Genomic DNA, 23,257 nt, shown 5'->3' with positions numbered 1-23,257 from the left:
CCACTGGATCACATACCGCTTGATGCCACTGACAGCTGCATCACTGAATCTCCGCACATCATCATAATCTCGGTTCAGGGGTCCCGTTGGTGCAAAGATCTGCATGAAAAGAAGTTTGAGAGATTCACAATTATCTCAAATCAGTTGGAGGAAGTCATGTCCAAAATTTTATACTGTAATATTCCTTCCCTGTTTCCCAGCATAGTGATTCCAATAAAGTTCTACATTACCAATAACTAAATATTGAAGCTCCATTCTAATTTGTCCAGTGATTATCTAGTGTGGTGACACTTTTGTACAGCCCCACATCACCAATGAATATTGACTTTTTAAAAAGTCAATGGAGACTGAAAGATCCTTAAATACAAACGGTTGCAACGAAAGATTTTTTATAGGGTATGGGCCAAAGATGAATGATGGTCCAAATGATTTTCTTCATCCATAGTTATCTTGTGATCTTATGTTTAGTTGTACTATTTTACTTCATCCTGTATTGTTAGATGTTCCATGAAGAGGAAAATGTTAGTTGTCTGAACCCCAAGATGAAAAAAAAAGGGAAAACAAGCAAACCTCAACAGCAAAAGTGGGTGAGGTTTATCCATGCATTTGTGAGGTGATAGGAGCACTTGGTTACAAGTCCACAGTTTGGTGAATTTTCAGGAATGGGAAGGGACGATTTCCTTTCTCTTATCTGTCCACAATTTTCCAGTCTGTTATGGTCAGCTTGTTCATATTAAAATAAAACAAAAACAGAATAGAGTACCAGCATACAACACTGGCATCTGGGACCCCTGCATGTGCTGTGCAAATTTTTGCAAGGCAAGAAGAACTGATACCACCATAAACACACACTCACCAATCTAGCTCCTGGAAGATCAGGAGCATGGACCAAGACCACTTCCTCTTCGACTGAAGCATCGATCTGGAAGACAGCAATTTTATAGTCATTCACCGAGAACAGATCACTTACATTAAACAAGCCCTTCCAAGAAGGAAAGCAGAAGCAGCCCCAGTGGGGACATCAGGCCTGCTTCCAGAAATGATAGCTGTTCAGTTGCTAGTTAACAGATCAGATGCAGCCTGCTACTGCCAGAAACCTGAAGGGAAAGTAGTTCGAAAGATGCACAAGAATGCTAGTAACAGTTATGTGCAATATGAATGCCTCTACTTCATGAAATGCAGGACTTTTAAGTCCAACAAGTGCTTTTTTAACCTTCATCTACAAATCAATTAATTGGGCTTGGGTAATATTGTCAGATTTGAATGTACAGTCGTCGCCCTTCAGGTCAAAGTTGAGTCGTTTAACCACATGAGCAGTGAGGAATTTCCTAGGATGTGCCTTCCTCATCTTATTGATCTTTCGCCCCCAATCTGTATTTCTGCAATAACTTCACAAGCATTTTTAATCAAGACAATCTTCACATGAAGATAACTTTTCTTTTCCCCTCTCCTAAATGGAAAGTCCAATGCAGATAATTTGGTACTGTTAAGGCATTTTAATGCCAGCACTCAAAAGGAGTGTAAAGTGGTTTTTATCAGTAATCAGAGTGAGTCACACTCCCACCTCAGTCCAACGGAACATTGTTATGAATGCCAAAGTACAGAGCGCATGTCTGGAGTCATTTTTAGAGCGTAAAAATATTCCTGTACTTACAGATTTGTAGTGGCTGAGTGGAATCTTCAAACATTGTAGATCTCCAGAAAGCTTGTCAATAGTATTTGTTACTAAGACGACACCATCAAATGCTGGCCTATACACAAAAAAGTCAAATTAAAATTATGCTTACTTACACTTAGCACAAATAGAAATTTCAACTGTAGAATTGGCTCAACATTTAATGAGCTGGATAATAGTGTGAGGCTGAAACAACATCAGCTTACTGCAAGTCACTCAAGTAAACAACACCCACAAGTTAGAAAGGAAAACAGTCTCATGTTGCATTTATGACTGACTGGATTAGCCGTTTGCAAATCCCATCTTCTCTCCAAAAGCTGCAAAAGTTCCCAAATTTTTCTGGTTGAAACTAAAAATAAATTGAAGCAGCCATATATTTATTTACAGCTCTAGCTTGTGAAAGGGCATACTGAAGCTGGGCACACCAAATCCAGTATTTATAAGAAAGGAAAACTGTATTTATTGCAGGAGCCAATCAATAAATATTTCTCTTCAGAGGCAAGATCCAGGGCACTGAGGACACCATCCAACGTGTTGTGTGGCACTTCCACCGTGCTAAATGGGATAGATTTAGAACAGATCTAGCAGCTCAAAACTGGGCGCCCATGAGGGGCTGTGGGCCATCAGCAGCAGAATTGTATTCCAGCACAATCTGTAACCTCATGCTGGTATATTCCTCAATCTATCATTACCAACAAGCCAGGGGATCAACCCTGGTTCAATAAGGAGTGTAGAAGAGCATGCCAGGAGCAGCACCAGGAGTACCTAAAAATGAGGTGCCAACCTGGTGAAGCAACTCAGGACGACATGCATGCTAAACAGCAGAAGCAACATGCTACAGACAGAGCTAAGTGATTCCACAACCAACGGATCAGATCAAAACTCTGCAGTCCTGCCATATCCAGTCGTGAATGGTGGTGGACAATTAAACAACTAACAGGAGGAGGCTCTGTAAACATACCCATCCACAATGATGGCAGAGCCCAGGACGAGTGCAAAAGACAAGGCTGAAGCGTTTCCATCCATCTTCAGCCAGAAGTGCCGAGTGGATGATCCATCTCGGCCTCCTCCTGATATCCCCACCATCGCAGGTCCACAAAAAGCAGGACAAATCCAATCCGGCCAATTACCGCCCCATCAGTCTACTCTCAATCATCAGCAAAGCGATGGAAGTTGTCATCGACAGTGCTATCAAGCGGCACTTACTCACCAATAACCTGCTCACCGATGCTCAGTTTGGGTTCTGCCAGGACCACTCGGCTCCAGACCTCATTACAGCCTTGGTCCAAACATGGACAAAAGAGCTGAATTCCAGAGGGGAGGTGAGTGACTGCCCTTGATATCAAGGCAGCATTTGACCGACTGTGGCACCAAGGAGCCCCAGTAAAATTGAAGTCAGGGGGAAAGCTCTCCAGTGGCTGGAGTCATACCTAGCACAAAGGAAGGTGGTAGTGCTTGTTGGAGGCCAATCATCTCAGCCCCAGGACATTGCTGCACGAGTTCCTCAGGGCAGTGTCCTTGACCCAACCATCTTCAGCTGGTTCATCAATGACCTTCCCTCCATCATAAGGTCAGAAATGGGGATATTTGCTGATGATTGCACAGTGTTCAGTTCCATTCGCAAGCCCTCAGATAATGAAGCAGTCCGTGTCCGCATGCAGCAAGATCTGGACAGCATCCAGGCTTGGGCTGATAAGTGGCAAGTAACATTTGCACAATGCAATGAACACCTCCCCTTACATTCAACAGCATTACCATCACCAAATCCCACACAAACATCCTGGGGGTCACCATCGACCAGAAACTTAACTGGACCAGCCACAAATACTGTGGCTACAACAGCAGGTCAGAGGCTGGGTATTCTGCAGCAAGTGACTCACCCCCTGACTCCCCAAACCCTTTCCGCCATCGACAAGGCACAAGTCAGGAGTGTGATGGAATACTCTCCGCTTGCCTGGATGAGTGCAGCTCCAACAACACTCAAGAAGCTCGACACCATCCAGGACAAAGCAGCCCGCTTGATTAGCACCCCATCCACCACCCTAAACATTCACTCCCTTCACCACTGGCGTGCTGTGGCTGCAGTGTGTACCATCCACAGGATGCACTACAGCAACTCGCCACGGCTTCTTCAACAGCACCTCCCAAACCTGTGACCTCTACCACCATGAAGGACAAGGGCTGTAGGTACATGGGAACACCACCACCTGCACGTTCCCCTCCAAGTCACACACCATCCCGACTTGGAAATATATCGCCGTTCCTTCAACGTCGCTGGGTCAAGATCCTGGAACTCCCTACCTAACAGCACTGTGGGAGAACCTTCACCACAGACTGCAGCGGTTCCAGAAGGCAGCTCACCACCACCTTCTCAAGGGCAATAAATGCTGGCCTTTCCAGCGACACCCACATCCCATGAACGAATATAAAAAAACAATCCGTAACTTGGTACATTTTAATGCATTATCTTTCTGCATACTGTGCACCTTGAGACATGATTGATAGACATGGGGCCAACTTCCATTTATGCCAATCACACCCAGACCGACTGCTGCCCATCACCTTGACTCATGGGCCATCTCGCCACTGCCTGACTTGAACTGACATCTAGTCCTGGATAAGCAAGTTTCTTCAACCCAACACTGGCAAAACCAGTCACCCTGCACCTCAAAATGTCACACCTTAGCTCCCCCACTCTAATCTACTTCTCCCTGGTAGCTCATTCAGGCTGACTCCAATAATGTGCAACACATTTGACTGGGCTGAGCTTTGCACATCACATCAAACTCCACTTCACCCTTACTGCTGCTGAAACACTTAAGCCATACATCACCTCCAAACTTAATTCATCTTTCACAAGACACAAAACTAAAGTCCATCTGTCCAGTTGAGGGATTAAAAATCCGATGGCACGGTATGAAGAGCAGGGCATTCTCTGGGTATCCTGGCCAACATTCATCCACAATCAATACCAAAACAGATTGTCCCCTCCTTCTGAGATTACCAAAGCCCAATTTGTCTTGTAGTTGAAGGTTAAAAGAACAATTCAACATAAGTTGCCTTCCAATCCTCTAGTGTTATCCCTGAATCCAGTAAACTTTGAATGGTTAATATGTCCCATCCTATTTCTTTTTAGCAATCCAGTTACATCGAGACTTAACCTGCTTACAGATGAAGTTGAAGCAACTAAACAGACTTCTTATAATGAACTATGTCTGGTGAGGAACAGGTCGTGAATGTCATTAATTTTGAATTTGGTTCTTTTACCACAAGCAAGAGAGCAACAGATGGTTTGAACAAGTTAAAAAGGTGCACAGTACAATTAGCATAAGAGGCAATATCAACCTTGAATATCAATATTATACTCACAGTTTGGCTTGCAATCGAGTTGTGAAGACAATTTCCGGAACTCTGCAAGATACAAGAAATTTTCAAAAAAATCAGAATTGGCATCTGGAATTATATTATGCCAGTTGGCCAATGAAAACAAATGACCAAAGTCTCAGCTTCCTGAATTCAGGGAAGTGGTTACCTGAAACGTTATTATATTTCAACGGACAAGCATAGCAGACCAACATAGAAGCAGTGCTGTCAATAAGATTTCAGTTAAGTATGATGGTGGGGGCTGCATTAGGTTTTCATTTGTCCATTTGAACTTAAAGAGACTCAGGGCTGAAATTATAGATTTGTTTCCCCTTCCAATGTGGCTGTGTCTGCAGAGAGCATTTTGAGCTTTTCAATACTGGGGTGAAATGCTTGTGGTTACAGATTTGTCATTACTTGTGGGAGCAATTTGAGATTGAATGAACAAAATCAAAGTTGAAGCATATGGACACAAGAGATGGCATTTATATAATGCCTCAGGATATCAAAGCACTTCACAACTGCATTGCTTTTTGAAGCACAATCCCTATTAAAGTGAATAAATGCAGCAACCAATTTGCACACAAAAAGGCCTTACACAGCAAGTGAAAAGAAACAAGTTGATCTATTTTTGGTGGAGTTAGCTGAAGGAAAAACATTGGCTGGGATAGCATGCTCTCCTTCAAACTTACCATACCTGAACAGAAACTGGTTCCTGCTTTTATGGTTCATCTCGAAGACACTGCCAACAACATAAAACTCCCTCAGTACAACACTGGAATGTTAGCCTAGATTATGTACTTAAGTCCTGGTGAACTCTCACCTTTCTGACTCAGGCAAGAATACCAATTCAGCCAAGCTAACAAGGAGTTATTTCTTAAAACATCAGGCCTAAGTGACAACAGATGTAATCTCTCCATTGCAGAGATTGCACCATTCCTACTCTACCAATATAAACAATCAGAGACTGTGCCCATAGTCCTTGGCCCAAACTTCAAATGCACTCTTAAGACAGTGGCCTCTAATCCACAGCAAGTGAACAAAAATCTAATGATAATTTTGTTATTGCTTTTGGACATTGCATCCATTTATCCTGCCTTGCACAGGACTTCAAAGTAGTGTGTCCATATGTATATAGTGCAATTTACGTGGTGGTCAATCTAGACGAGAAAGAAGTTGATCAGTAATGTAGATAGACAATGTAAATGGCTGCATTTCAAGACTGAAGTTCAGAAAGCATGCAAGATTTACAACTGCAATAAATTGCATTATCAGAGTTTAGTTAAAAAGTCAGTTGTGAAACAGATTAGTAACTGAATTGATTCCCAACTAAGAAACTTTCATAATCTACATTAAGTGTCAAATACTGTCACACTGTCACTGTAGGTAGTGCAAGACAAGACTCGCTAGATTTCTTAGCAAGACACCATTAACAAAGGTCCTAAGAGGAGGGCTGGAAGTCACTTTTACTGGTGTTCATTATGTTAATGTGAAATGGAAGGCCAGGATTTGTATGGCCAGCTGATGCCATTTAAAGGTTAAATGTAGATGATTTCTCAGGGCCTCTTTCTTGCACACAGAGCTGCGAGAAGGTGGCAGAAGGCTGCAATTAAGACAGATGTACTCCTTGGATCTGTGAATTTGCCATCAATTTAGGACAAGAAAACCAAACAAGAAACTGGTAGTGTAGTGTTTGTTATTGGACTAGTGATCCAGAGAATGTTAGTTCAAATCACACGATGGCAGACAAGAAATAAAAAGTGACCATAAATTGTCATTTTGTTTTAAAACCTCAAACGGTCCACTAATGTCCTTGGGAAGGAAGCCTGCCACCCTTTGTCTGGCCTATATTCAATTCCAGTCCCACACAAATGTGGTGACTCTTAATTGCCCTTTGAAGTAGCCGAGCAAGCACCTCAGTTGCATCAAATCAATTGAGAGCAGAGGTTCAAGCAGACAACCCATCAGCACCTTCTCTAGGCAACTATGGATGGGCAATAAACACCAGCCTTGCCAGCAATGCCCGAACAATAATTTTTTAAAACAACCCTCAATATGAAACCCTGTCACACACCCACCACTATACTAGGCTTTATAATAAGCAGTTTCCAGCATAAAGAGTAATGTGGAACATTAGAGTTTCAGCAAAATACCATTAGCCTTTGAAGTATTCTTTAAAAGCCAACTGAGCTTGCTTCAACTTTTCCTAAAGTTTAAAATACCATCAGAGTCCTTCCTGTTTCTGTTAAAAAAAATGGAGATTGCAGAGTGATTGAAGTGTAAAATTATGAAGAGATGCAACAGTTTTCACTTGTAAATCTTGCTTGCTTTCTGGACTTAAGCAGTCTTCAACTATAGCCATTTGTATTGTCTATCCACCTTACTGACAACTGAATTGTTTCTACCTCAAATAAGCACAATAAACTGCACTACACACAACCACACTGCTTTAAAGTCCTGTGCCAGGCCATTTCTTTTTATGGGAACATAAGATTAAATGGAAGAGAAGTAAGACAAAGCAGGAGAAATGTTTGTTTTAAGAAAAAAGTTATACGGCTGTGGGATGCATTATTGGAGTCAGTAATTGAATCAGAGACAGTCAACTTTTAAGAGGTTAGACAAGCAGTTGAAGGAAAGAGGATATAAAGGGATATGGAAACAAAGCATGCATACATTTATTTTAGGTCAGAACAGAGCTTAGTACAAGGTAATGAACACTGGAATATTGGGTTAGGAAAACAATGAATGCATTGGTGCCACAGGAAAGAAAAACAAAAACAGGCCAATGCAAAGTGTGCAGTCCCCTCCCCCACCAGAACTATATTCTGATGAAAGGTCTCCACACTCAACAGCAAACTATCTCCCCCAGCACTCCAACAGGACCACCGCTCCCACTATCCTTTTAAAGAATGAAAATGGTAGATATATTTAACTTCAAATCTTCATGTTCAGACTAGAGGACCAGAGTGCCAAAGAATTACATAGAACGTACAGCACAGAAACCGGCCATTTGGCCCAACGGGTCCATGCTAGTGTTTATGCTCCACACAAGTCTCCTCCCTCCCACTCTTAATCTAACCCTATTAGCATATCCTTCTATTCCTTTCTCTCTCATGTGCTTATCGAGCTTCCCCTTCAATGCATCTATGTTAGGCACCTCAACTACCCTACATTCTAACCACTCTGGATAAAGTCATCCATGATTATAGTTTTACCTTTCTTGCATGCATCTCTAATTTCCTGTTTAATGCCCTCCCCGACATCTCCACTGCTGTTTGGGGGCCTATCGACAACGCCCACCAACATTTTCTGCCCTTGGTGTTTCTTGGCTCCACCCATACAGATTGCACATTGTGATTCAATGCCCTCTTGAATTTTAGTGACTACCTTATATTTATGGCCCCCAGTTCCAGTCTCTCCAAGTGGAAACATCATCTCTACATCTACCCGATCAAACCTTTTTATAATCTTCAAGGCCTTTATCATGTCACCCCTCAGTCTTCCCTTTTCAAAAGAGAGCCCCAGCCTTTTCAATCTTTCCTAATTAGGTCTATCCTCTCAGCTCTGGTATCATCCTAGTAAAAAAGGTTTTGCACCTTTGCCAATGCCTCAATATCCTTTCTATAATATGTCGACCAGAACTGCTCACAGTACTCCAAGTGTGATCTAACCAAGTTTCTATGCAGGTTTAACAACTTCTCTGCTTTTCAATTCTATCCCTCTGGAAATGAACCCCAGTGCTTGGTTTTCCTTATGGCCTTATTAAACTGCGTCACTACTTAGTGATTTGTGTATCTCTACCCCAAGATCCGTCTGCTCCTCTACCCCATTTATCTATTTTCCCAGGAGTTTGTGGCCTCATTCTTCCTACCTCTAATCTTCTACAGCCCTGCAACTCTGATCTCTGCATTTCTCTAATTCTGGCATCTCATGCATCCCCAATTTCCATCACCCCACCACTGGTGGACATGCCTTCAGCTACTTGGGCACCAAGTTCTGGAATTCCCTCCTGAAACTCTCCACCTCTCTCCTCCTTTTAAGACGCTTCTTAAAACCTACCTCTTCAAGATTTTGGTCACCTATCCTAATGTGGCTCAGTGTCAAATTTTGTCTGATAACGCGCCTGTGAAGTGCCATGGGATGTTCTACTACATTAACGGCACTATATAAATGCAAGCTGTTGTTGTTGAGCTGAGATAATGATCTGTGAGAAGTGTCAATGAAGTAATGAATAGATGCCAATTAGGACAAGAATAAATTCTGTTTAGTTCGATTCAGTTAAGTCTTCTACAAACCTACATATATAGCATCTACATGTTGTAACAAAACTGAACTTCGGGAAAGGAATGTTCATTTGAAGCCTGTTGTGTCTGCCTTTCCCATCCTTCCTCCCCCATGACAAAATATCAATTCTTCAATCGACTGACTATGAGGAGTATTTTGATGACACCAAATCAGGATGCAATATGTGGGAAGTCATGGATACTACAGGTGTCTCTGGCAACCATCTGTGCAGGAAGTGCGTCCAGCTGCAGCTACTGGCTAACTGCATTTCGGAGCTGGAGTTGTGGGTGGATTCACTGTGGAGCATCTGCGATGCTGAGATTATCGTGGATAGCACGTTCAGTGAGGTGGTCACAGGTAAAGATTATGCAGGCAGAAAGGAAATGGGTGACCGTCAGGCAGAGTAAAAGGACTAGACAGGAAGAGCAGGAGTCCCCTGGGGCCATCTCCCTCTCAAAGTGATAAGCCAACAGTATCCAAAGCAGTGTATCAGGGGAAAGCAGCAAGAGCAGAGTTTGTGGCGCCACGGGTGGCTCTGCTGCACAGTAGGGGAGCAACAAGAGTGGCAGGGCTATATTGATACAGGATTCAATTGTAAGGGGAACAGATAGGCGTTTGAGGCCGCAAACGTGTTTGCTAGTGCTGTTGGGGAAGGTTTAAACTAGAATAACAGGGGGATGGGAACCTGAGCGGGGAGAAAACAAGGATAGAAACAAAAGACAGAAAGGGAAGAAGCAATAGTGGAAGGCAGAGAAAACTAGGGTGGAAAAACAAATAGGGTCATAGTGCAAAATAAAACTAAGATGACTAGCAATCTTAAAAAAAGTCTCAAGGCATTGTGCCTTAATGCGCGGAGCATTCGCAATAAGGTAGATGAATTAACAGCGCAGATAGATATGAACAGTTATGATACAGTTGCGATTACAGAGACATAGCTGCAGGGTGACCAAGGATGGGAACAGAACATCCAGGGGTATTCAATATTTAGGAAGGACAGGCAAAAAGGGAAAGGAGGTGGGGCAGCGTTGTTAGTAAAGGAGGAAATCAATGCAGTAGTGAGGAAGGATATTGGCTCGGAAAATCACAATGTGCAATCTGTATGGGTGGAGCCAAGAAACACCAAGGGCAGAAAACGTTGGTGGGGGTTGTCTATAGGCCCCCAAACAGCAGTGGAGATGTAGGGGAGGGCATTAAACAGGAAATTAGAGATGCATGCAAGAAAGGTAAAACTATAATCATGGATGACTTTAATCTACACATGGATTGGTCAAAGCAAATTAGCAATAATACTGTGGGGGAGGAATTCCTGGAGCGTGTACGTGATGGTTTTCTAGACCAATACGTTGAGGAACCAACTAGAGAACACGCGATGCTCGACTGGGTATCGTGCAATGAGAAAGGATTAATGAACAATCTTGTTGTGCGGGTTTCCTGAGGGAACAGCGACCACGACATGATAGAATTCCTCATTAAGATGGAGAGAGAAGTAGTTGAATCTGAAACCAGGGTCCTGAATCTAAATAAAGGAAATTATGAAAGTATGAGATGCGAGTTGGCTATGATAGATTGGGGAACTTTACTAAAAGGGATGCCGGTGGATAGGCAATGGCTAATATTTAAAGAAGGTGTGCAGGAATTACAAAAATAAAACAGGAAAGGTGGCTCAACCATGGCTTACAAAAGAAATTAGGGATAGTATTATATCCAAAGAGGAGACATATAAAATTGCCAGAAAAAGCAGCAAGCCTGAGGATTGGGAGCAGTTCAGAATTCAGCAAAGGAGGACAAAGATTGATCAAGAGGGGAAAAATAGGAGTATGAGTGTAAACTAGCAGGGAACATAAAAACTGACTGCAAAAGCTTCCATAAATAGGTCAAGAAAAAGATGAGTGAAGACAAATGTCGGTCCCTTACAGTCAGAAATGGGGAAAATTATAATGGGGAACAAAAATAGCAGAACAATTAAACACATACTTCGGTTCTGTCTTCACAAAGGAGGACCCAAATAACCTCCCGGAAATGTTAGAGAACCAAGGGTCTAGAGAGGCAGGAACTGAAGGAAACCAGTATCAGTAAAAAAAGTGGTAGGGAAATTAATGGGGCTAAAGGCTGACAAATCCCCAGGGCCTGATAATATACATCCCAGAGTACTAAAGGAAGTGGCCCTGGAAATCGTGGATGCATTGGTTGTCATCTTCCAAAATTCTATAGACTCTGCAACAGTTCCTACAGATTGGAGGGTAGCAAACGTAACCCCACCATTTAAAAAAGGGAGAGAAAAAACAGGGAATTACAGACCAGTTCGCCCAACATCAGTCATTGGGAAAATGCTGGAGTCTATTATAAAAGATGTGATTACAGAACATGGAGGGCATCAATGGGATTGGACAAAGTCAGCATGGGTTTATGAAAGGGAAATCATGCTGAACAAATCTACTGGAGTTTTTTTGAGGAGTTAACCAGTAGAATAGATAGGGGAGAACCAATGGATGTGGTGTATTTGGATTTTCAGAAGGCTTTTGATAAGGTCCCACACAAGAGGTTAGTGTGCAAAATTAAAGCACTTGGGATTTGGGGGGTGGGGGGGGGGGCGTGGAATATACTGGCATGGATTGAGAATTGGTTGACAGACAGGAAAGAGAGAGTAGGAATAAACGGGTCTTTTTCCGGGTGGCAGGCAGTGACTAGTGCTTGGGCCCTAGCTATTCACAATATATATCAATGATTTGGATGAGGGAACTAAATGTAACATTTCCAAGTTTGCAGATGACACAAAGCTGGGGTGGAATGTGAGCTGTGAGGAGGATGCAAAGAGGCTCCCAATATGATTTAGACAAGTTGGGTGAGTGGGCAAGAACATGGCAGATGCAGTATAACATGGATAAATGTGAGGTTATCCACTTTGATTGCAAAAACAGAAAGGCAGATTATCTGATGGTGATAGATTGGGAAAAGGGGAGGTGCAACAAAACCTGGGTGTCCTTGTACACCAGTCGCTGAAAGAGAGCATTCTGGTGCAGCAAGCAGTCAGGAAGGCGAATGGTATGTTGGCCTTCATTGCAAGAGGATTTGAGTACAGGAACAGGGATGTCTTACTGCAGTTATACAGGGCCTTGGTGAGACCACATCTGGAGTATTGTGTGCAGTTTTGGTCTCCTTTCTGGAGGAAGGATGTCCTTGCTATGGAGGGAGTGCAACGAAGGTTTACCAGACTGACTCCTGGGATGGCAGGACTGACGTATGAGGAGAGATTGGGTCGACTAGGCCGATATTCACTAGAGTTTAGAAGAATGAGAGGTGATGTCAAAATTCTAACAGGACTAGACAGACTAGATGCAGGGAGGATGTTCCCGATGGCTGGGGAGTCCAGAACCAGGTCAGTGTCTCAGGATATGAGGTATGCCATTTAGAACGGAGATGGAGAAATTTCTTCACTGAGGGTGGTGAACCTGTGGAATTCTCTACCACAGAAGGCAGTGGAGGCCAAGTCATTAGATGTATTCAAAAAGGAGATAGATAGATATATTTCTTAATGGTCAAGGGATATGGGGAAAAAGCAGGACAGAGTCCTGAGTTCAACGATCAGCCATGATCATTTTGAATGGCAGAGCAGGACTGAAAGGCCTACTCTTGCTCCTATTTTCTATGTTTCTATGTAATATAGATCCCAATTATTCAGAGCATGAAAAGGATTTCATGCATTGAATAGGTGAAGGCAACATTGCTGACATAAATAATCTCAAGAATGGCATGGTTATGTTTGCCAAGCACATCTTGGGAAGGAATGGCAAAGGATTCATAAGTATAGCTCAGCATTATGTTTACTCTGTTAATTGCCACTTTGCAGGGGTTGGAAGTTGTCAGTGTAGATCATCAATTTCAGACCAACAAACCTATCCTCCAACTACTTCACCATTCAGTCCACATTTTCTCTTTCAACATGCAAGACCAACGAGAAGGCACTAGAGGAGTAGGGAACAGGCACAGGAAAGGGCCAGTTACCCAAAGTTAAAACTATACATTTCTCCCCCCCAAAATCACTAATGATAACCTCTGAGCAAGATACATAAGCATTACAATCCCCTCCTCCCCCCCGCAATTAAGTTCTGACCCTACATTACACGGAATATCAAAGTAAAAAAATTGTATTACATGGAGCAATCTTGCATTTCATCACAAGTCCAAAAGGACAAGGCCACAAAAACAAAACCATAATAGTTGCTGCCTGCAAGGTTAGTTTCAATTCTGCAAATTTTTGGCCTCAACTCCCCTCTACTGCGGTTGCAAAATAAAGTCAGACTTGAAAGATTCTCTTCCACACTCACCTCCCCTCAAGACTAGAGGATTACAAAGACACCATGAAACAATTTAACTATCAACTGGCAGTTTACAGATGAAAGCTCTCCAAAATTCTAAATAATTTGGAATCAACAAGGTACTTTGGATAAAGAAAAGCAAAAATTACAAAAAAGCACAACAAAAAATGTGGGAAACATAGCATCTGTGGAGAGAACCGACAAATTAATTTTTCATCAGAACTTTGGATTATTTCTCCTTCTCCCCTTCAAAAGACTTCACAAAATACCCATTGGATACATTTGGAATCTTATGCTGTTGTTAGTTTGTGTTAAGACAGAGCCACAACTTGAAGACCACCCCAATCTCCCAACAGGTTGAGCATATTAAACCACAAACTACATGGTAAACTGCTTTCAGAGATTCATGCATCTTTCCAGCAGTTTAATCTTCAAAACATTGTACTACAGCCTGATGTGACAAATATCTCTTTACAAGTACACACACCTACACTATATGGTAACAGAAGAAAAGTTAGGAGCCGCTGAGAGAGAGGAACCCAGTATCTTTATCCAGCATGCTTTGGGAAACTAGGCTAACAGGGCAACAAGGAATCATGGGGGCATTTATAACTTAAAGCTGCAAGTCCAGCTTTTAAAAAACTGCAGACTTGCAATTTCCAAGGGAAGTTTCATGTTATTAGCTTCAAGGTCTGCCATAAGACAGCCCTCTGAGATGTGAAGCATCCTTTGTCTGGTGGGTGAGATCATGATATATCAAACCCAGTACATCAAATGTCCAAGAATTAAGAACATCTTTATACGAAGAATGACAGTGTCTCACAGGCACACTGAAGAGGACGAAGCGGGGGGGGGGGGGGGGGGGTGGAAACTGTGCAAGACATTCACACACACACACAAATATATTGGTGCCACATAAAAAGGTTGTTAGACAAGATAAGGGCTGATGGGGTTTGGCGTAATATATTAGCATGGATGGAGGACTGGTTAACAGACCTAAAACAGTAGAGAGTGGAGATAAACTGATCATTTTTAGGTTGGCAGGATTTACCTAGTGAGGTGCCACAAGGATCAGTGCTTAGACCTCAGCTATTTACAATCTATATTAATGAATCAGATGAAGGGATAGAGTGTAACCTATCCAAGTTTGCTGACAATACAAAGCTCAGTGGGAAAGTAAGCTGTGAGGAGGACACAGAGTCTGCCAAGGGATATAGACAGGTTAAGTGAGTGGCAAGAAGGTGGAAGCTGGAGTATAATGTGGGGAAATGCACAGTTATTCACTTTGGTAGGAAGAATAGAAAAACAGAATTTTTTTTTAAAAAGTGAGAAACTATTAAATGTGTTCAGAGAGATTTGGGTGTCCTCATACACAAAATAGTTAGCATTCAGGTACAGCAAGCAGTTAGGAAGGCATATGGTATGTTGCCCTTCATTGCAAGGGGGTTGGAGTACAAGAGTAAAGAAGTCTTGCTATAATTGTAGAGAGCTTTGGTGAGGCCACACCTGGAGTACTGTGTACAGTTTTGGTCTCTTTATGTAAGGAAGGATAGACTTGTCTTATTGGGAGTGCAACAAAGGTTCACTAGATTGATTCCCAGGATGAGAGCATTGTCTTACAAGGAGAAATTGAGTGGAATGGGCCTATACACTCGAGTTTAGAAAAACAAGAGGTGATCTCATTGAAAAATACAAGATTGTGAAGGGGCTTGACAGGATAGAGGCCAAGAGATTGTTTTCCCTGGCTGGAGAATCTAGAACTAGGGGGCATAGTCTCAGGGTAAGGCATCAGCCATTTAAGACAGATGAGGAGGAATTTCTTCACTCAGAGGGTAGTGAATCTTTGGAATTCTCTAGCCCAGAGGGCTGTGGATGCTGAGTCATTGAGTATATTCAAGGGTGAGATCAAAAGATTTTTAGGCTCTCAGGGGATCAAGGGATATGGGGGATCAGACAAGAAAGTGGAGTTGAGGTCAAAGATCAGCCATGATCTGATTGAATGGCAAAGCAGTCTCAAGGGGCCATATGGCCTTCTCCTATTTCTCATGTATTGTTATATGTAAAAACAATGGAAGACCAGAGTTTAGTCAGAATTCAAGACAATGCGACATCAGTGCTGACAGGAAGCCAGGGCACAGCTATTGAGCTTATACTGCTAAAAACCTATATCTGTTTCGATTATTGCTTGTAATTTAGAAGTAGCGTCTTGTTATTGCTTGTAATTGTTAGTATTGTGTGTTAAGCATTGCTTGTAGTTGGTAGTAGCATTTATGCTTAAGGAGGTCAGTAAAACTATCTATCGAGTACAATGGCCCGAGCTATTGTATTTCATCGATAGTGAGTCGACAATAAGTTTAAACAACTTTTATTGACACTCAACCGCCAATAGTGTCAGCCCGCAGTCAGCACCACCATTCCGCTTAATGACTCAGGTCGAAACAACCTCCACCTCCAGAACATTCTCGCCATCTCTTTTTTTTTCTCTCACACACACACTTTGTGTGAGCCGACCCCAGATTAATACTTCACAACGACAGAAACAGATACTCAAAGAACAGCAACCCAAACACACTCAACAACAACATTATTATTATCACCGGCCACTTTAGTATCACGGCTCCGCTCTGCGTGCGCTCACCTCAGCTCACCGCTCGCGCCCGCCATCCTCTCACGCTACAAAAGACGATTGAAACCCCGCCTATATAAAGCCCGCCTCCACACCGCTTGGATTTATGATCTCTTCCGCCAGGCCCGCCCGTGCTCCGTGGTGATTGGCTGGTGTTCCATTCCCTTGCTGTCAATCACAGGCTTCGTGTTGTTGGCGCTGACAAGCTGGTGGTGAAATCTGGATGTTCTCACACTGCAGGTAAACTGTGTTTGAACTGCTCGGTGTTGGGATTGAAATGACAAGAGGTTAAGGTTCTAAGCTAGTTCTCGTCTACCAGCGTTGCCAGTCACGGTTTAATTCGCTCCACAGGGTTTGTATTGCAGAGAATGTAAAGCTGGTTCACTTTTTGATCTTATTGAACAAGCGCCAAGGCAGAGGGCTTTGGAGAAGGCCTCAGAAAAAAACATCAGCAATTGCATAAAACAGGAACCACTTCATATAAGGCTCAGCCTAAATAGTTGCTTGTCATCCTTCCGACCAGTGTGCCAAGGGAAGGTGCGCTGTTGAACTTTGGCTACTTTAAAGCGAGGAGTCAAAATTGCCTTCTGTCTAGTGTAAGCAAATGTAAAGGCATCCATTTTTGGCTCCCATCAGATCCGACGTGTTTCTGGACTTAACCCCAATCAATGTCTTTGACTACCATCTCAAACCAAGACAGTTAGTGCAAAACCTTAGTGTGTTGCTTGATAGCGATCTGAGTTTTTTTACTCACATCCATTACCTTCACACCTCAGGCCCTTCCTGCTTTTGAGACTCTTAATCCATAATTTTATCATCTCTAGGCTCCAACTTTGCGAATGCTCTCCTAATCAGCTTCAAACTTGCAAAAAATGCAACTCATTCAGAATGACATTGCCCAAATCCTTATCTGCTCAAAACCTCACATTGCCGTTACCCCTGTGTCCGTACCCTGGAGAGGGACCATGCAGTATCCACTGGTACGATTGAGGCCCTCCCGTGACCAGTGGACACCGCAGGGAATAGAGTTAGACACCAATAAAAATATCATTTACAGAATCATAGAATCTTACAATACAGAAGGAGGTCAATTGTGCCTGTGCTGGCTCTTTGAAAGAGCTGTCCAATTTCGTCCCACACCCCAGCTTTTTCCCCCTAACCCTGCAAATTAGTTCTCTTCAAGTACATGACCAGTTGTCTTTTGAAAGTTTCTACCAAATCTGCTCCCACTGCCTTTCAGGTAGTGTGTTCCAGATCTTAACAACCCTCTGTTTGAAAAAATGTCTCCTCATTTCCCCACTAGTTCTTTTGCCAATTATTTTAAATCTATGACCTCTGATTACCCACCCACTTGCCAGAGGAAACAGGTTCTCCCTACTTACTCTATCAAAACCCCTCATAATTTTGAATACCTCTATTTGTTCTTACCCTAACCTTCTCTGCTCGAAGGAGAACAATCCCAGCTTCTCCAATCTCTCCACATAACTGAAGTCCCTCGTCCCTGGATTCATCCTGGTAAACCTCCTCTGCACCCTCTCCAAGACCTTGACGTCCTTCCAAAGTGTGGTGCCCAGAATTGTACACAATACTCCAGCTGAGGCCTAATCAGTGATTTGTCAAGGTTGAGCAGAACTTCCTTGTTTTTGTATTCAATGCTCCTATTTACAAAACCAAGTATCCCATATGCTTTCTTAACCGCCGAATCAACTTGCCCTGCCATCCTCAAAGATTTGTGAATATGTACCCCCAGGTCCCTCTGCTCTTGCACCCCCCCTCAAAATATTACCATTTAGATGATACTGCCTCTCCATGTTGTTCCTCCTAAAGTGCGTCACTACACACTAATCTGCATTAAATTGCATCTGCCGTGTGTCTGCCGATGATTCTATTCCTTTGCCTTCAGGAGCTTGCTTCTGCTTTCAAAAGCCAACTGAAGATTTTTCAACCCCACTCCTTAATTCCATTCCACCTTAGATTTTCTCTCCTGATCAATGTCCATTGATCTATAAAGTGCTGCAAAGCATCTTTCTGACATGATGAGTGCTATTTAAATGCACCTTGTTTTATTATTGTTAGAGTTAATACCAACCTGTGAATTGTCACTTATTAGGAGTGGCAATGACTCATAGAATCATAGAAGTTTACAACATGGAAACAGGCCCTTCGGCCCAACATGTCCATGTCGCCCAGTTTATACCACTAAGCTAGTCCCAATTGCCTGCACTTGGCCCATATCCCTCTATACCCATCTTACCCATGTAACTGTCCAAATGCTTTTTAAAAGACAAAATTGTACCCGCCTCTACTACTGCCTCTGGCAGCTCGTTCCAGACACTCACCACCCTTTGAGTGAAAAAATTGCCCCTCTGGACCCTTTTGTATCTCTCCCCTCTCACCTTAAATCTATGCCCCCTCGTTATAGACTCCCCTACCTTTGGGAAAAGATTTTGACTATCTACCTTATCTATGCCCCTCATTATTTTATAGACTTCTATAAGATCACCCCGAAACCTCCTACTCGCCAGGGAAAAAAGTCTCAGTCTATCCAACCTCTCCCTATAAGTCAAACCATCAAGTCCCAGTAGCATCCTAGTAAATCTTTTCTGCACTCTTTCTAGTTTAATAATATCCTTTCTATAATAGGGTGACCAGAACTGTACACAGTATTCCAAGTGTGGCCTTACTAATGTCTTGTACAACTTCAACAAGACATCCCAACTCCTGTATTCAATGTTCTGACCAATGAAACCAAGCATGCTGAATGCCTTCTTCACCACCCTATCCACCTGTGACTCCACTTTCAAGGAGCTATGAACCTGTACTCCTAGATCTCTTTGTTCTATAACTCTCCCCAACGCCCTACCATTAACGGAGTAGGTCTTGGCCCGATTCGATCTACCAAAATGCATCACCTCACATTTATCTAAATTAAACTCCATCTGCCATTCATCGGCCCACTGGCCCAATTTATCAAGATCCCGTTGCAATCCTAGATAACCTTCTTCACTGTCCACAATGCCACCAATCTTGGTGTCATCTGCAAACTTACTAACCATGCCTCCTAAATTCTCATCCAAATCATTAATATAAATAACAAATAACAGCGGACCCAGCACCGATCCCTGAGGCACATCGCTGGTCACAGGCCTCCAGTTTGAAAAACAACCCTCTACAACCACCCTCTGTCTTCTGTCGTCAAGCCAATTTTGTATCCAATTGGCTACCTCACCTTGGATCCCGTGAGATTTAACCTTATGTAACAACCTACCATGCGGTACCTTGTCAAAGGCTTTGCTAAAGTCCATGTAGACCACGTCTACTGCACAGCCCTCATCTATCTTCTTGGTTACCCCTTCAAAAAACTCAATCAAATTCGTGAGACATGATTTTCCACTCACAAAACCATGCTGACTGTTCCTAATCAGTCCCTGCCTCTCCAAATGCCTGTCGATCCTGTCTCTCAGAATACCCTCGAACAACTTACCCACTACAAATGTCAGGCTCACCGGTCTATAGTTCCCAGGCTTTTCCCTGCCGCCCTTCTTAAACAAAGGCACAACATTTGCTACCCTCCAATCTTCAGGCACCTCACCTGTAGCTGTCGATGATTCAAATATCTCTGCTAGGGGACCCGCAATTTCCTCCCTAACCTCCCATAACGTCCTGGGATACATTTCATCAGGTCCCGGAGATTTATCTACCTTGATGCGCGTTAAGACTTCCAGCACCTCCCTCTCTGTAATATGTACACTCCTCAAGACATCACTATTTATTTCCCCAAGTTCCCTAACATCCATGCCTTTCTCAACCGTAAATACCGATGTGCAATATTCATTTAGGATCTCACCCATCTCTTGTGGTTCCGCACATAGATGACCTTGTTGATCCTTAAGAGGCCCTACTCTCTCCCTAGTTACTCTTTTGCCCTTTATGTATTTGTAGAAGCTCTTTGGATTCTCCTTTGTCTTATCTGCCAAAGCAATCTCATGTCCCCTTTTTGCCCTCCTGATTTCTCTCTTAACTCTACTCCGGCAATCTCTATACTCTTCAAGGGAACCACTTGATCCCAGCTGTCTATGCATGTCATATGCCTCCTTCTTCTTTTTGACTAGGGCCTCAATCTCCCGAGTCATCCAAGGTTCCCTACTTCTACCAGCCTTGCCCTTCACTTTATAAGGAATGTGCTTACCCTGAACCTTGGTTAACACACTTTTGAAAGCCTCCCACTTACCAGACGTCCCTTTGCCTGCCAACAGACTCACCCAATCAACTTCTGAAAGTTCCTGTCCAATACCATCAAAATTGGCCTTTCCCCAATTTAGAATTTTAACTTTTGGGCCAGACCTATCATTCTCCATAGCTATCTTAAAACTAATGGAATTATGATCACTGGTCCCAAAGTGATCCCTCACTAACACTTCTGTCACCTGCCCTTCCTTATTTCCCAAGAGGAGGTCAAGTTTTGCCCCCTCTCTAGTCGGGCCATCCACATACTGAATGAGAAATTCCTCCTGAATACACTCAACAAATTTCTCTCCATCCAAGCCCCTAATGCTATGGCTGTCCCAGTCAATGTTGGGAAAGTTAAAGTCCCCTGCTATTACCACCCTATTTTTCTTGCAGCTGTCTGTAATCTCCTTACATATTTGCTCCTCAATTTCCCATTGACTATTTGGGGGTCTGTAGTACAATCCTATCAAAGTGATCTCTCCCTTCTTATTTTTCAGTTCTACCCATATAGACTCAGTGGGCGAACCCTCGGATATATCCCCTCTCACGACTGCCGTGATGTTCTCCCTAATCAAGAACGCAACTCCCCCTCCTCTCTTACCTCCTGCTCTATCTTTCCTATAGCATCTGTACCCTGGAACATTGAGCTGCCAGTCCTGCCCCTCCCTTAGCCATGTTTCAGTAATAGCTATAACATCCCAGTCCCATGTACCCATCCAAGCCCTGAGTTCATCTGCCTTGCCCATCAGACTTCTTGCATTGAAATAAATGCAGTTTAATCCATACTTCCCTTGGTCTTTGCCCTGCTGTCTAAAACCATCTGTCCGGTCACGTTTTGTACACTCTCCCTTACTTTTGTTTCTGTCACCACTTTACTTCCCACTGACTTCCTGCATCGGTTCCCATCCCCCTGCCACATTAGTTTAAACCCTCCCCAACAGCACGAGCAAACACTCCCCCTAGGACATTGGTTCCAGTCCTGCCCAGATGCAGACCGTCCAATTTGTACTGGTCCCACCTCCCCCAGAACCGGTTCCAATGGCCCAGGAATTTGAATCCCTCCCTCTTGCACCATCTCTCAAGCCACGTATTCATCCTAGCTATCCTGTCATTCCTACTCTGACAAGCCCGTGGCACTGGTAGCAATCCTGAGATTACTACCTTTGAGGTCCGACTTTTTAGTTTAACTCCTAACTCCCTAAATTTAGCTTGTAGGACCTCATCCGGTTTTTACCAATCTCGTTGGTACCTATATGCACCACGACAACTGGCTGTTCACTCTCCCCCTCCAGAATGTCCTGCAGCCGCTCCGAGACATCCCTGACCCTTGCACCAGGGAGGCAACATACCATCCTGGAGTCTCGGTTGCGTCCGCAGAAACGCCTGTCTATTCCCCTTACAATCGAGTCCCCTATCACTATAGCTCTGCCACTCTTTTTCCTGCCCTCCTGTGCCGCAGAGCTATCCACGGTGCAATGAACCTGGCCGCTGTCACCTTCCCCTGGTGAGCCATCTCCCCCAACAGTATCCAAAACGGTATACCTATTTTGGAGGGAGATGACCGCAGGGGACCCCCTCTTCCTCTGTCTGTTGGTCACCCATTCACAATCTCCCTCAGTAATTTTTATCTGTGGTGTGACCAACTCACTGAACGTGCTATCCACGACTTCCTCAGCATTGCGGATGCCCCAAAGTGAGTCCATCCGCAGCTCCAGAGCCGTCAAGCGGTCAAACAGTAGCTGCAGCTGGACACACTTCCCGCTCCTCGACACCAGTTCTTCTGCTACCCACTGTTCAGTGGAGGTGACTGAGCCGACTTCTCCCAGAATACCCCTCTGTCTCCTCTGCTGGATGCTTTTCCTCCTGGTAGTCACTGAAGGGCTTCTTCTGCTACCCACTGTTCAGTGGAGGTGACTGAGCCGACTTCTCCCAGAATGCCCCTCTGTCTCCTCTGCTGGATCATGTTTTAAAATGTGATATGTTTGGCTGAGCATTGCTTTTAAAAATAAACACAGCTCCATACATTTTTTGGTTGACAGCCACCTTGTTTCATACTTCCTGATAATAAAGGTCACTTCTAACATTTCCAGTATTTACAACCCTGTCACTCCAATCCAATTTTGTTAAAAATAACAAGAAAAAACATACCACCCTACATCCCATACCTAGTGGATCAAAGAATGTACAGCACAGAAGGAGTTCATTCATCCCAGTGCACCTGTGCCAGGGATCGGTCTTCAGCGGATTAGTCTACTTTAATCCCAATCCCCAAACAATTCTCCCTATTCTTCCTCTTCAAACACTTACCTAATCCCTTTCAAATGATGTTATAGTGGCCAATTTTTGGATGGCCGAGCGGGTGCGTAGGGGACGGGGGGGGGGGGGGGGTCGGGGGGCTCCTAAAATGGCGGAATCCCGGAGCGGGTTCGGAGCCCGGCTCCAATCCGCTGACTTCCGGGTTCCCCAATGACGTGTTCGGGTGCACGCGCAGCTCCCGCATGCAGGACTGCTGCCAGCAATTAAAGCCAGCGGGATGATAATTTAGATACTCATATCGCTATTTGAGGTACTTGACAGACCTCATCGACAAGAGATTTTGGCAGCGGTGCAATTTTGAAGGATCCTCAGCGTGTTTCCTGTGCTGTGGGAAACACTCCCTATTGGAGCAGACGTGTTTCAGCCAGCAGCCAGTGGGAGATGCAAAGGATTTTTTGACAGTTGGGAAGAATACCTCATTTATTGCAGCAGGGCACTCTGTCACTT

At 43.7% G+C, this 23,257-nt stretch overlaps 2 protein-coding genes across 9 annotated transcripts in view; one reads left to right on the top strand and one right to left on the bottom strand.

The window, feature by feature from the left end:
• The window catches only part of zgc:152830 (uncharacterized protein LOC767682 homolog), a 37,229-nt gene extending 19,429 nt beyond the window's left edge, over positions 1-17,800 (bottom strand). Inside the window, exons 1-5 of one of the 3 annotated variants that reach the window (XM_068001121.1) lie at positions 17,699-17,800; positions 5,045-5,086; positions 1,655-1,751; positions 857-922; positions 17-99 (exon numbers count right to left, since the gene is read on the bottom strand). In XM_068001121.1, coding sequence (XP_067857222.1) covers positions 17-99; positions 857-922; positions 1,655-1,751; positions 5,045-5,086; positions 17,699-17,775 — 365 coding nt within the window. In that variant the 5' untranslated portion in view covers positions 17,776-17,800. Of the gene's footprint in view, positions 1-16; positions 100-856; positions 923-1,654; positions 1,752-5,044; positions 5,087-5,735; positions 5,772-16,276; positions 16,343-17,698 lie in introns of those variants that run through there. The other 2 variants (XM_068001123.1, XM_068001122.1) reach the window with 2 other exon arrangements.
• Positions 16,436-23,257, top strand: part of fahd2a (fumarylacetoacetate hydrolase domain containing 2A) — a 45,570-nt gene continuing 38,748 nt past the window's right edge. For 4 of the 6 annotated variants that reach the window (XR_010966491.1, XM_068001124.1, XM_068001128.1 and 1 more), the window contains exon 1: positions 16,436-16,504. Coding sequence is in view for 4 of the 6 variants with exons in the window: in XM_068001124.1 (XP_067857225.1) it covers positions 16,488-16,504 (17 nt within the window). In the remaining 2 variants the exon portion in view is untranslated. The remainder of the gene's footprint in view (positions 16,505-23,257) is intronic. The other 2 variants (XM_068001126.1, XM_068001129.1) reach the window with 2 other exon arrangements.

This window comes from Heptranchias perlo, chromosome 20 (assembly GCF_035084215.1).
Source record: "Heptranchias perlo isolate sHepPer1 chromosome 20, sHepPer1.hap1, whole genome shotgun sequence".
NCBI lineage: Eukaryota > Metazoa > Chordata > Chondrichthyes > Hexanchiformes > Hexanchidae > Heptranchias > Heptranchias perlo.
This window is presented reverse-complemented; position numbering and strand designations above follow the sequence as displayed.